Raw genomic sequence first — 14,943 nt, forward strand, 5'->3', positions numbered from 1 at the left:
TGTTCTTAGGTGCGCCTATTCACCAACAGTCTGTCCCGCTTCTTTTTTTCTGTAAGCCTGCAGATGAGTAGAAACAAAGTCAAACAGCTTACATAACATATGTAGCAAATAATAATAAATCCTGCATAGTTGACGAAGTACATGAAAATCCTACATTGCTTTTTCTCATTATGCACAGTTAAGAGTAAACAGATTGCAATTTATATTCTAAGGCATGCATTTAGCAGTACATGCTTACACAGCAGAAGCACAAACAAAAAAGCAAAGTAGTGGCAGAAAAAACATCACTGGCTCTGGATGCAGCTATCCAGGATCTTTGTGACATGTACCTTGCATTTGGTAAGGAGCGGTGAAATGTTTCATGTAGTAAAATTCATGTCATGAAAGCTAGCGCACTAGTGACTGTAGCAGCGTGCTATGGCAGTTCTAGGGCTACTCAGACTGATTTAGACTTGTTAAAACATGTATGTTTTTTATTCTGCTTTCAAAGATAAATGAACTTAAGTAACTTTATGTATGCCCTTTGATTTTTTTTTCCTGTGATTAGTGTAACTACAACTGTAAATCACACAAGCACCACTTAAAGTACTCCAATTCCAAAAAAAAAAAAAAAAAAATCTAAAACCATACCTTTCAAATGTTACAATCTACACAAAGTACTATATTCAAAACTATTTAATCATATGTATATTACTAAATAAAGGAACAAATCCTGTACAAATATTCCTTTTCAATGGATATGTAATCCAGTACCTGAACATTGTATTCTGACACATAAAAAACTGGTCCTCTTTTTAATCCTATATTATGACTTTAGCAGCCAGTGCTCTGATTTTTTTTAATGCTGAAAGGTTGACAGGTATGTCTATAACACACAATGAGACAAAAAGCATGCAAAAAATATTCATACAGCCTGTGAGGTGATCTCTTTAACCAATACCTGTGTTGACAAGTTATATGAAAAAAATAAAATATTCTGCATTTTTTTATTTTTCGTTTCTTTACTGGGGTACATTACAATCAATCATTTGCAGGTACTACATGGATGAAATGATTCACAAAGCAGTAAAACGTGGAAAACGGAGTCAGTTGTACATAAAAATAGAACAGAAAAAACAATATAAAACTATACAGCACCATTTGATAGATGTGGCAACAATTATGAGAGAAATGTGCATTTTATAGTTTTACATGATTATATTTCATGAAGTCATGGTAGAAGTACTGTGGGGTAATGAGAGCCAGGGCAAGGGAGATGGAGTTTAGAGGTGCTACTAGTTCAGAGGGAGTGAGGCTAGAGGTTGAGATGCTCTTATGTGGTGTATTGTGTGGTTAAGTACAGTGTGATTTGATGTGTGCAATAAACATGCACATTTTCTATTTACTTTCTATTGTTTGAGTCCATATAGGTCTTTTTTATCTAGAAATGTGCTATTATTACATTTGAAGCTGTATTTACTACAACTTTAACATTTTAATTAACTCCCTTACAAAAATGTCAAAACACTAGTGCCCCTGACAGCAAGCTCTTTTGGTGGTAAACTTCCATAATATCGACAGTGGATATAGAAAGTGTACACACCCCTGTTAAAATGCTGGGTTTTTGTGATATAAAAAAATGCGACCACAATAAATTATCTCAAAACTTTTCCCACCTTTAATGTGACCTACAACCTGCACAATTCAACTGAAAAACAAACAAATTTGTTAGGGGAAAAAACATAAAAAATAAAAAATGTACAATAAGCTGGTTGCATAAGTGTGCACACCTTTAAACTAATACTTTGTTGAAGCACCTTTTGATTTAATTACAGCATTCAGTCTTCTTGGGTATACACTTGTCATCAAAGAGACTCTGATTAACCCCAAATAAAGTTCAGCTGTCCTAGTAGGATCTTCCTGACATTTACTCAGTTGCCTGCTACAGCAAAAGCCATGGTTGACAGAGAGCTTACAAAGCATCAAAGGGATCTCATTGTTGAAAGGTATCAGTCAGGAGCAGGGTAAAAAAAAATGTCCACAGCATTGAATATACCATGGAACACAGTGAAGACAGTCATCAAAAAGTGGAGAAAATATGGGACAACAGTGACTTTGCAAAAAAACTGGATGTCCCTCCAAAATTGATGAAAAGACAAGATGAAAACTGGTCAGGGAGGCTGCCAAGAGACCGACAGTAACACTGAAGGAGCGGCAAGGCTTTCTGGCAAGTACTGGTTGTGTACTACATGTGACAACAATCTCTTATTCTCCATATGTCTGGACTATGGGGTAGGGTTGCAAGACGGAAGCCTTTTCTTACACAGAAAAACATCCAGGCCCAGCTAAACTTTGCAAAACAATACATCAAGTCTCCCAAAAGGATGTGGGAAAATGTGTTATGGTCTGATGAAATCAAGGTTGAAATTTTTGGCCACAATTCCAAAAGGTATGTTTGAAGAAAAAACAACACTTTGCATCACCAAAAGAACACCATCCCCACAGTAAAGCATGGTGGTGGCAGTATCATGCTTTGGGGTTGCTTTTCTTCAGCTGGAACTGGGGCTTTAGTCAAGGTATAGGGAATTATGAACAGTTCCAAATACCAGTCACTTTTGGCCCAAAACCTTCAGGCATCTGCTAGAACGATGAAGATGAAAAGGAATTTCACCTTTCAACACAACAATGACCCCAAGCATACATCCAAATCAACAAAAGAATGGCTTCACCAGAAGAAAATTAAAGTTTTGTAATGGCCCAGCCAGAGCCCAGACCTAAATCCAATAGAAAATCTGTGGGGTGACCTGAAGAGGGCTGTGCACAAGAGATGCCCTCGCAATCTGACAGATTTGGAGCTCTTTAGCTAGGAAGAGTGGGCAAACATTGCCAAGTCAAGATGTGCCATGTTGACAGACTCCTACCCAAGAAGACTGAACGCTGTAATTAATTCAAAAGATGTTCCAACAAAGTCTTAGTTTAAGGGTGTGTGCACACTTATGCAACCAGCTTATGGTACATATTTTAATTTTTTTTTCCCCAACAGACTGTTTGTTTTTCAATTGAATTATACAGGTTATAGGTCACATTAAAGGTGGGAAAAGTTTTGAAATGATTTATTGTGGTCTCATTTTTTATATCACAAAAACCTGGCATTTTAACAGGGGTGTGTACACTTTATAGCCAATGTATAATGTACACAATCACAGAGGTTTCACAGTGGTGGGATTGGCACTAAAAGTTACATACAATGATAAACACTATACAAACATGTATTGGTATGCTGTAATTTAGTATACTGTTTAAAGGACACAAACTTATCACTTATTTTGAATAATTTCTGGTTGAAAATGGTCTCTTATGGATCAACCCACTTACAAAGAAGGAAACATAGAAGAACTTAGTCAAAATTGTGGAATACATGGCTTCAGAAAAGGGTATAGAAGTAAGATCCAGTGAGACATGAGTCATCAAATCTTTTTAGCAAAATGCTGTGTTAAGTGAAAAGTGTTTGTGCATAAAGAACCCAGCCAGAACTTCAGGGTAAGCTATATTTAGCTGTGTGTGTGTGTGTGTGTGTGTGTGGGGGGGTTAGCAGCAGATGTGTCAGTTGTCCAAAATGTTCGGCAAAGTGATAAGAAACAGATTAAGAGATCATAGTTTGAATGAGCAGCCAACACCTGCTTGCCAGTCCTTGGGCAAAAGAGGTAGTCCAGCCTGCTGCAAATACCAGCATCGACTGCAAACAGATATGCATGGAGTATATACACATCAACCAAGAAAAGGGTGTGAGAAAGGCTCGAATATGACATGTCCATCTGCTAGCCTTTGTATGGCTTAAGTGTGAAAGTGTGCCAGCAAGGATTTAAAAAAGATGAGAGAGAATTCCAGTTCACTGAATCTTATGCTGAACAAATGTGCTCCTTCTGGAATGCCTGCAGGATGCAGTCTAGTCACACTTTTTTTGTGGTCTGTCCCCCCTTCTGCTTCATTCTTTCCAGCTTTCCCAGTGCCCCTTGTTCATCACTGGGGCTGCCAGCCTCTCCCGATGCCCCACAATATCTCTAAGGCTGGGGCCAGTTTGGAGTGGAACCTAAGGGCATCCTGGGGGGTTCATGCAGTTGAGTGCTTTCACTAGGAGATTTTTTTTCATTTATGACCTATCTAATGGGAATCCCTCCCCCACATGCAATGGCTTATTATGTCCAAGGGCTACTCCCCTGAATGTATCACCAAGACAAATTCCTCAACCCCCCTCCCCCAGGATGGACAAACACCCATCCCTCCATCTCAGTGCCTCAAACACCTCAAGAAGCTAACTGAGCCTGGACTGCCTGGGCTGTAGTTAGGGCTTTATTTCTCTACACCACAGCACTGGCCTAGTCTTACAATATTTGACTGCAAGAATACCCTCTACAACAGGAAACTGCTGGGACTTCCTCTTCTGAGATCCCGTACATTGCTGAAATCTCTTTAGTTACCATATTCAAGGTGTATTCTCCTCTGGACAGCACATACCAAACTGGGAAGGCACGCTCGGCTCCCAACTCCACATTACGATCCCAACCCACTAAACAGTCATAACCTGTAAAACACACACACACATACACACACACACACATATACACAAACACACTAAAAAAATATATAAACTTAGCCAAGTGACAGAAAAATCAATACACATGTTGGATAAAGAGACTGTGGAAACAGTAAGATAGTAATAAGCACTCACTGCAAAGAACTTTCTCAGAGATCAACAGATAAACTTGACTTTGAAGACTCTGCAATGGGTAACTGTTACCTTCAGGGGAAGCAGAAGAGGAAGAAAATTAAAAGGCAAGGGTACAGAAAACTGATATCTGGAGCTTTAAGATGCCAGAGGCAGACCGACTTGTGAAATTCAAGCAATAATGCTTGGTGAAGTGTGAAAAAAAACTGGCAGGAACAAAAATTTCTGCAAAAGAGATGTGTTTGATCAAGTAATAAAAGCAGCTATATTTCTGGTGAACTGGCTTTTGACAAGGATCATCTTCCAAAGGGTAGTAAGCCACATGATGGTAAAATATAATGCAGTTATTTATCCATATGGTTAGAGTTTATTTAGCCACCACAAGCCACTTCCTATCCAGAGTAAAGGAGAACAATCAGGCTTGTTTTTCTGTACTCAAATATTTTCATTAAGTAAAATTGAAGTTGCTAATACACATCCAAGGTTTGGCAGGAACCTTCTCCTTTAAATTCTGATCTCAGAAAGAAAACGGGTAGATAAAGCTACTTGTTTAAAAACAGCTTTGAAACTCCTTTTTTTGTGAGGAAATGTGGGTTCTTTGTAAAGGAAACCCAGTCCTTGTGAAACACCAGATGAGTTCCTATAAAAAAGGGCCTATAGCTCAGACATCCAGTGAACAGAGGTGATGGCCACCAAGAAGAGCATTTTCCAAGCCATTAACATTATAGTTGGTGAACTAGACAGAAAGGGAAAGTTTAACAATCGTGAAAGTTCAAATCCTAAGGAGAAAGACTCTTTAAAACAAACAAAAATATGTAGGATATCTTTAAAGAGCCAGTGCAAATTCTTTTAACTTCGGTTCTCAGTAAAACAACCTCCATATGCATCTTCATGTAGTCATACATACTTGCTGAAAAACAGAGCAGCATTTATGCAACTGTTAACCCTTTAAAGGGATAGTTTTGGCAAAACAAAAAAAAATGCCACTTTGGTTTTTGTTGCCAAACTATTAGTTTAACAGCTTGGTAACTAAGTGCTTTACAATTCTTTGCACATCACCTTTAACCCTAAGTGTTCTGCCTACGTCTTGCATCCGCATTCCAAGTAATAACAGGACTCAGAAGTGTTTCTGTAAGACATCCGTGCCTGACTAGAGTTGTAAAAGTTAATTACAGTAAGACTTGAAAAATTACTTGATTAAAAAGTGTTCACATGCATGAAGATGTAAGCTTAAAAACAATTTTAAAATAAGATGTTTACTTATTTTGACATTTGTTTACCAGGAAATTCTGACTAGGTACCAGTACCCATTTTCAGTAGAGGCCTGGGGAGAAAATCTCCATAAAATACATAGTAAAAAGATTAGTTAATACAATATTTCAATTAATACACTGATACAATGAATGATGAATTTAAGACAAACTGAGCATATCTAGAATTTATGCATTACATTTAATTCTGAGCAAGTCTGACATGGCAAAGATATTCCGGGACCGTTATACGATAGAGGCTTGTAGAAAGGAGTTCAGAGTTGAAGGCAGACAACTAAAGAAGACAGTCAAGGGTACTGTACAGAAGGCTTCAAGATACAGGAATGCAGAGTTAAAACATATTAGGTTGGTTTAGAACAGCAGCAGAGACAAGAGTTAGAGAGATGCTCTTTTAGGATAGATCTGAAGGTATTAAGGTAAGGTACTGACCTAATGGATGTAGAGATGCTGTTCCTGGTTTTGGCTACATGGCTGGAATACAGGCCAAGTCCAAGTGATCTTTAAGGTTTGTTAATAGCAAGAAGCTGTTTGTCAGGAGATTGCAGGTCATGGTGTGGAAGACAGTGCTGTAGTAGGGAAGTGATAGCTGGGGAAGTGGAAGGATTATACATTATTTTGTGCATTAGTCGCAACAGAGTACAAGTTAGATGATAGAGAAGTTCAAGCCAGTTTAGAGTTCTTATTGCACAGCAGTGACGAGTTCTGTGAGGTTGGCTAGCTGCATATTTACCTACTTTACTGTAAACACTGCTCACCTTTAGCTTTGAGTGATGACTAAAGATTTGTTAGAATTGGAGAATCAAAGAAAGGAATGTAGAAGACGTGGTAGTGCAAGTTATTTTAGCAGAGTTAGTAAAAAAAAAAATTTAGCCCTATACAACATTCCTAATTTTTGGTGTCTTTTTTATATTACTAATATGTAAATCAAGCTTGAGGTTATCATTTACTGAGACACCAAGAATTACAGTGTTGCTCAGAGTGAAATTTTAAAGCTGTTTTTGTGAAGGGTATGTTATTTAGGAAAGAGTACTAGATTAAGTAGGAGCTGACTGTTAGCATGCTAGGTCTTGATGGAATTAAAGGCATCTTAAGTCATTACTTGCAGTTTGGTGCGATTGTCAAGGGGGCAGATTAGAATGGAATCATCTGCATACTGCATGAGGGTTGCCTGTTTAGAGAAAGTATGAAGACTGTTAATAAAGATATTAAAAAGGAGTTGGCCAAGGATTGAACCCTGTGGTACTCCAGTCTTCACAGTTAGGTAAGGAGACAAAGTAATGTGCCATTTTACAGAGTGGTACCTATCTGACAGACAGCTGGTAAACCACTGTGGAGTAGAATTAAGAGAGCCCAGAGAGGAGAGCTGCATCAAGAGATTATTGTGTGAAACTGTTGAACCCTTCTGATAAATCAAGAAACGGTGATGACACAAATTTAAACTTTTCAAAAAGGGCAGTCAGTATTAGTGCTATGTGCAGGTCTAAGTCCATGCTGAGTGAGGTAAGAAGTTGTTCCTGTAGGTGATGCTGAAGTTGTTTGTGGACACATTTTTTCTAAAATTGTGGACAAAGGAGACAGTACAGTAGTAGGCCTAAAGCTGGATATTTCAGTGGAGTTACCACCTTTATGGACAAGAACGACAAAGAACTTTTCCCACAGGAAGGAACATAAGGTTTCGTAATGAACCAGTTTATAAGTATTGAGAATGGATAAGCAATGATCAGTTGGCATAAAATGGTTAAGGTCTTCACCTCCCATGCATAACATACAAGGTTTGATCCTGACCAATGCCTATTTAGAGTTTGCATGTTCTCCCTGTGGGGTTCCTGTCACCTCCATAAAAACATGGTGAGTGTTTCCATCTCAAGCTCACCTAAGAAGGTGAGTGTTTCCATCTCAAACTCACCCAAGAATAAAGCTGTGAACAGAAGCACAGACTCTAAATGGTGCCTTATAAGGGGAAGAGTTGTATAGACCGACCCCTTCAGGCATCTACTGTGGTGCGCAGTATCCTCAAGACAGGAGTACACTGACTGCATGCTGTGGGCAGGCAATTCACTCAACAATGTAAAAGTATGGCTCTAGATGAACTGTTCGTATTGACTTATGTCACCAAATAGGCATGGGTATTTGCTGGTCATTAAGTGGGTTGAGGATGCCAGCCTACTCCGGACCTACACCAGGAACCCATGCTAACAGTGGGAAAGGGTGTGTGCCCACCATAAAGAGGTCAATAAGCTACTGGCTGGCTGGTGTCCAGATGCCCAGCTTGAGTTACCTTTTGAGCAAAAACTCGATGTAAAATCAATCAATCTGCCAAACATGAACTAAAAATTGCTACACTTAACACAGACTCACTGACAAGGAGGAGCTTGATAGTGGATGATATGATGGTAAACAGGAGACTGGACATCCTATGTATCCAGGATACAAGATGAAAGGGCAGTGCAGCAAAGCCACTTGGTTGGGATCCGGAGATTACTACTCAGGAAAAGGACAAGCTAGAATTGTGGTGAGGGAGAGGCTTCAGAAAAGCAGTGAGGTATGTCATCAGAATTACTGATAGACGATACATGGCAATCGGACTCCAGCATAATGATAAGGTAGTATTCATAATCTCAGCATATGCCCCACAGCAGGTTGTGATAGTGAGGAAGTGTGCGCATTCAAACAGCATTTGCATGAGCTATTAGATAAAGCAGGAGAACATGAATCATTGCTGATAATGGGTGACTTGAATGCACACATCAAGACAGACAAAACCACATATGAGGACTGCATGGGTCCACATTGGTGGAGCAACAGGAATAATGGAGAAGTCATTCTAGACTTCTGTCTGGCAAATAGGTTCATAGGAGGTTACTACGCTAATGGCCCTAGGGCCTTTACAAGCCTAGCCATGTAAAAACTCCACGTGCCCTAGTTGATCACAGTTAGATGTTCAATGTTTGAAGAGCAATACTATGATCGGCACTGACTGCCCCTGTCCATGAGGGCCACAGATGCCACCTCTAGGTTGAATTTGTAGTTTCCTATCCAATTGTCCAAGTTGCACTTAAATAGGGTCATTGAGGAGCTCTGCTTTACATGACGTGGAAGCTTATTCCAGAGGAGCGGCAATCTTTGGGAGATGTATCCGTCTCTTGCACAAGTTCTATAAATGCCATAGGCCAGGTTGAGATCTTTGGAGCGAGTGACTCTTGTCCCATTTGATTTGTGGATGTGCAGCATTTCCATTACGGCACGGTCACAGACTGCTCTGTAGGTCAGGAACAGGTTACCTCTCACCAGTCTGTAAGATATAGAGTAGTGATCGGGCTTTCAGTCTTTCCCTGTAAATCATGTTTTGGAGGCCTTGAATTCTCTTGGTTAGAAACCTCTGTGGTCTCTTCACCTGCTGCAGGTGTCTGGTGAGGTACATACAAAAGGGAGTATTATACTCATTCTATGAGCTGATAAGGGCCTGACCTCCCTGGTCTTGGATGCAATACCCTTATTTATCAGATGGACAGTGTAGAAGGCTTTCCTTACTGCTGTGGACACATGGTGATCAAAGTTCAGATTGCTATCAATCTGCATTCCAAAGTCAAGCACCACTGTGTTTGAGCTTAGAAGGGTGCTGTCTATATTGTAACTAACAGGGGCTATTACTCTGCCAAACAGGATAATGAGGCTGTTTTGTTTGCGTTTAATTTCAGTCAATGGCCCTGGCACCAACTGTTTGTGTCAGTCCCTTCTGTAATTTGTTGTCATTGGGGGGCTCTGTGACTGCACCCAGTTTACAGTCATCTGCAAACTTAGTAAGCTACAGGCCATCAACTTTTATCTGGACTTCAGAAAAATAAATTCCAAACAGCAGCAGGCCCAGTACAGATCTTTGTTGTACACCACTGGTAATAGTTCTACTGGTGGAGGTGGATTCTCCAACTTTTAACAGTGTGCATTCTACCTGTGAGCCAGTTTGCTACCCATCTAGTGATGAATGGGTTGATACCCAGCTGAGAGAGTTTCTCAATGATCCCTGAGTGGGAAAATGTGTCAAATGCCTTGGCTAAATGAAGACAGGCAGTGTGTACTTCACTGCCCTCATCCAGGACTTTGGTGACTTTCTCAAACAGGTTCACCAGGTTTAATAAGCAAGATCTACCCTTGGAAAAAACAAACTGGGTTGGGTCAAGAGTTTGAAGGTTACCTATGTTCTGGTTGATAAGGTCCGTGATAATTCTTTCCACGGCCGTGCAGATAAGGCTGGTCAGGCTAATTGGACTAAAGTTCCTATGATCAGATGATGGACCCACTTTGTGCTGAGTATACCCTTTGATGTTTCAGACATAGCTAAAGAATGCCTTATGATTGTCTTTAGCTAGGTATGCCTGTCTAGTCTCATAACTTGCTTTAGACGACTTTACAGGTTTTCTGATTTGCTTGTTTAGGCAGTGTAGAGTAGTCAAAATCAGGAAACAGAAGGAGTCACCATGGATAAATAAAATCTCCGTTTGTAGCAAAAAATAAAATATATTTAATATAATAAAATAGATGAGCGCTTTCGCATAGCCAAGCTATGCTTCTTCAGATAATCAACTTACATATACATTTAAGTCTTATTTATATACACAAGAAACATTTTTGGCGGGCTTGTTAGCTCATTCAATTAATCAATCAAAGCAATCGCCGGAACTTTTAGCACTTGCACAATTTAAAACTTGTAATACTCAAAGTGTTCTTAATATTTAAGTCCATTAAAGCATATAGGACATGGAATAGAACATCATGACTAACAATCATTACTAAAATCCTGCTCGATAACTAGTGTAAAAACCATGTAGCATTTTCAACAACAGTTCTGAACTGTAACCGTACTTCATTCCCGTCCCTGACTAAAACAACTGCAATGTCTTCATATATAACAAATATTGGCCAACAAGATTTCACTCTAGATAGCACAACAATCAATAGGACATTTCGTAAATGTGCTACAAGTGTGGTACGAATAACGTAGCAGGTCATTATGCAGAATCATTTAGCGACAGTAAAAACAGTCACAAAAACTGTTATCAGAGCTAACTCTCCAATCTATATGATGCAGTCTAGTTAACTTGCTGCAACATGAACGTGAACATGAAGTCCCAAACTGAAACTTCTACAAATTATATCTTGAGGCTTATTATTATGCTATATCCATAGCGCGCATAGAATTTTTAAGAAGGAAAATAAGTCCGTAGCAACAGAACCTTAAATATAAAAAATTTTTTAAAAAGTTTAGGGTACTCTTTAGAACGATGTCTCTATCGTAAAGACCTCATGCCAGGTTTGTTGATATATTGTATTCCTGATATATTTCTTAGTATAACATATTCATATATATTCTTAGGATAACCCAGCCTATCAAAAAAATCTTAACAGGAGAGGACAGCATATATAATGTCAGCATGGAGTCAAATAGACTGTCAAAAATAGACTGTCAAAAAATGTGTCCAAGCATTACAAAACAAGGCTCAGTAAAAAATAACTCTTGTCTGAAGACATCTAGGATAAACAGTATAAATAAGTGAATATATAATATGTATTATATAATATATAAAATGGACAATATGAACAACACCAATGTAAATGTGTGTGAAAATAGTGGCAGTATATGACTCACAGGGTCTAGTCACTATCTGACACTGCCTAGAATGACGTCAAATTCGAATGTCTTATTATAGAGGTCTGTTATTTAAAATAGGTTTTATGGATAAATATTGGTTTATCCCAGGGTCAGCTTGTGCTTTCAGCAAAAGTATCCATTTTAATTCCATGCATGCTAAGTTGTTAATGTTGTCTCCTCCTCTGACGTTATCTCTCATTACTTGCAGTACTTTAAACGTAAAATAATGTGAATTGTACTCATTAATATGCTTTGCAAGTGCATTTTGTTCATTCTTCTTCCTAATGTCATAAAGGTGGTTATATAGTCTGTCCCTGAGTCTCCTTTTAGTGAGACCCACATAGAACGCTGGACAGCATTCACATGTGGCTAGGTACACCAAATTTGTGCTATCACAATTATAGTAGTGATTTGGATGAAAAACATACAATCCATGAGGATGTTCAAAAGTTTGTTCCTTGGAAATATGTGGGCACATGTGACATTTTCCACAAGGGAATGTCCCTCTTTTGGATGGAGTCATGTCCTTGTTAACATAGTTATGTTTATCTGTGCATAAAATCTGTTTAAGGTTATTACAGTTTCTGTAACTAAAAGTAGGATGTGTGCCAACTATCTGTGTGGTGTATGGATCCATGTTCAGTATATTCCAATTTTTCTTAATTAATTTCTGGATGTTTAAAACATCACTCGTATATTTCAACAAAAAGGATATTTTTCCTGAGTTGTCTTGCTTTCTGTTTATATGATGGAAATATCGATGAAAGCTTTTTGTTGGAATATGTATGTTGGACGGTAAACCTAATGCCTTCTGTTTGCAATCCCTGATCAGATTGTTGTTATAACCTCTGTCTTTTAGTAGCTGTTCTAACAAGGCAACTTCTCTCAAACAATCAGTTTCATTAGTACAAATTTTAGATATTCTATTCAACTGACTTGTAACAATACCTGAGAAGGTGTGCCTAGGATGCATACTCTCAAATTTTAATAGGGAGTTCTTCCAAGTTGGTTTCCTGTAAAGTGACGTGCTGATACCTCTGTCTGTGTTGAACTTTAGAGTTAGATCTAAAAAGTTTATCTCTAAACTCGAGGTTTCAACAGTGAACCTGAGAAAAGGACTCATGATTTCTACGTCTCTTACAAATTTAATGCAGTCATTATGACTGCCTTCCCATACAAGGAGTACATCGTCTACAAACCTTTTGTAGAGTTTGACATTATTGAACAGGGTATGGTTAAATAGATGATTGCATTCCCACTCATAAACTACTAGGTTTGCATAACTTGCCCATGGCAACCCCCCACTTCTGTAAGTAAAATTTATCTTTAAACATAAAAATGTTATTATTAAGTACTATCTCAAGTAGATAGTTAATCAATGTCTGTCTATTGTTAGTGTATTGGGATCTGCTAAGTAATAAATCATTTATAGCTTGCTGACCTAACTCATTTGGTATGCTTGTAAATAAGTTAACTACGTCCATTGTTACTAGCAGATAGTTGGAAACATCTTTGTCAAGTTTAAAGTCCCTCAAGAATTCAATCAACTGATAAGAGTCCGATAGTATATTGGGAATTGCATTCACTATCGGTCTCAACATGCATTCCAAAAAAGAAGAAATTGTGTATGTGCACCATCTCTCACTAGCTACTATGGGTCTCATCGGCACAGGTGTAACATTTTTGTGTATTTTGGGCAGACCTTTTATAATCGGTATCATGGGATGTTCGATCATGAAATACTCATAGGTCTCACAGCTAATTTGCCCACAAAGTAACAAGTCATATAAGTCTGCCTGTATTCTCCTAATGGGCCTTAGGTACTAAAGAATATGTATCAGTGTCTGCAAGCATAGATGTCATGGTAGTAATTATCTGCAGGTTTGATAGTTATTGTTGGGTCACATTTCAGTTGATTAAGTGATCTTTGCTCTTGTTCTGTCAAATTAAAAAACTTACATCTTTTCTGATTTTTAGCATAATAATCATAGATGTCTTTTTCACATAGTTTGGAAAAACATTCCAAGTCATGTGGGATGGGTGGCATATAGTTACTTTTTCGTTTAAAGAACTCTCTAACAGCATCTGTTTGTATGGCAGTATTATCTTTAAAAAATAACTTTAAAGCCACATTTCGACAGAATAATCTAAGGTCTACCAAAGTCTCATTTAAACAGCTGAGTTGAGAGGGTATAAAATTTAACCCTTTGTTGAGAAGTGTGACAGTAGAGTCTGACAATGGAAAGTCTGACAAGTTACAGACTAGATCATTTAATTCCTTTGTTTTCTCGTCTGTCCATACTTTTCTTCTGAGCCCTTCCTCTTCCGGGGGGCCCTTGTGTTGGGAGCCTCCATGCCGCTTTTTGTTTTTTCTTAGAAGTGGGGGGGTATGGCGGGCACCCCCTGCGCCAACAGTTATGCAAACCTAGTAGTTTATGAGTGGGAATGCAATCATCTATTTAACCATACCCTGTTCAATAATGTCAAACTCTACAAAAGGTTTGTAGACGATGTACTCCTTGTATGGGAAGGCAGTCATAATGACTGCATTAAATTTGTAAGAAGAAATCATGAGTCCTTTTCTCAGGTTCACTGTTGAAACCTCGAGTTTAGAGATAAACTTTTTAGATCTAACTCTAAAGTTCAACACAGACAGAGGTATCAGCACGTCACTTTACAGGAAACCAACTTGGAAGAACTCCCTATTAAAATTTGAGAGTATGCAGCCTAGGCACACCTTCTCAGGTATTGTTACAAGTCAGTTGAATAGAATATCTAAAATTTGTACTAATGAAACTGATTGTTTGAGAGAAGTTGCCTTGTTAGAACAGCTACTAAAAGACAGAGGTTATAACAACAATCTGATCAGGGATTGCAAACAGAAGGCATTAGGTTTGCATAACTACATACATATTCCAACAAAAAGCTTTCATCGATCTTTCCATCATATAAACAGAAAGCAAGACAACTCAGGAAAAATATCCTTTTTGTTGAAATATACGAGTGATGTTTTAAACATCCAGAAATTAATTAAGAAAAATTGGAATATACTGAACATGGATCCATACACCACACAGATAGTTGGCACACATCCTACTTTTAGTTACAGAAACTGTAATAACCTTAAACAGATTTTATGCACAGATAAACATAACTATGTTAACAAGGACATGACTCCATCCAAAAGAGGGACATTCCCTTGTGGAAAATGTCACATGTGCCCACATATTTCCAAGGAACAAACTTTTGAACATCCTCATGGATTGTATGTTTTTCATCCAAATCACTACTATAATTGTGATAGCACAAATTTGGTGTAC

The 14,943-nt window shown here is 38.3% G+C and overlaps 1 protein-coding gene across 1 annotated transcript in view; it reads right to left on the reverse strand.

Moving 5' to 3' along the window:
- LOC122798415 (1-phosphatidylinositol 4,5-bisphosphate phosphodiesterase gamma-1-like) overlaps positions 1 to 14,943 on the reverse strand; it is a 3,104,897-nt gene that overhangs the window by 2,555 nt on the left and 3,087,399 nt on the right. The window contains exon 32 of the mRNA XM_044067334.1: positions 1 to 57. This exon is cut by the window's left edge and continues 2,555 nt beyond it. Coding sequence (XP_043923269.1) covers positions 6 to 57 — 52 coding nt within the window. The 3' untranslated portion in view covers positions 1 to 5. The remainder of the gene's footprint in view (positions 58 to 14,943) is intronic.

Source organism: Protopterus annectens, chromosome 3.part1 (assembly GCF_019279795.1).
Source record: "Protopterus annectens isolate FY-2018-M chromosome 3.part1, PAN1.0, whole genome shotgun sequence".
Taxonomy (NCBI): domain Eukaryota; kingdom Metazoa; phylum Chordata; order Ceratodontiformes; family Protopteridae; genus Protopterus; species Protopterus annectens.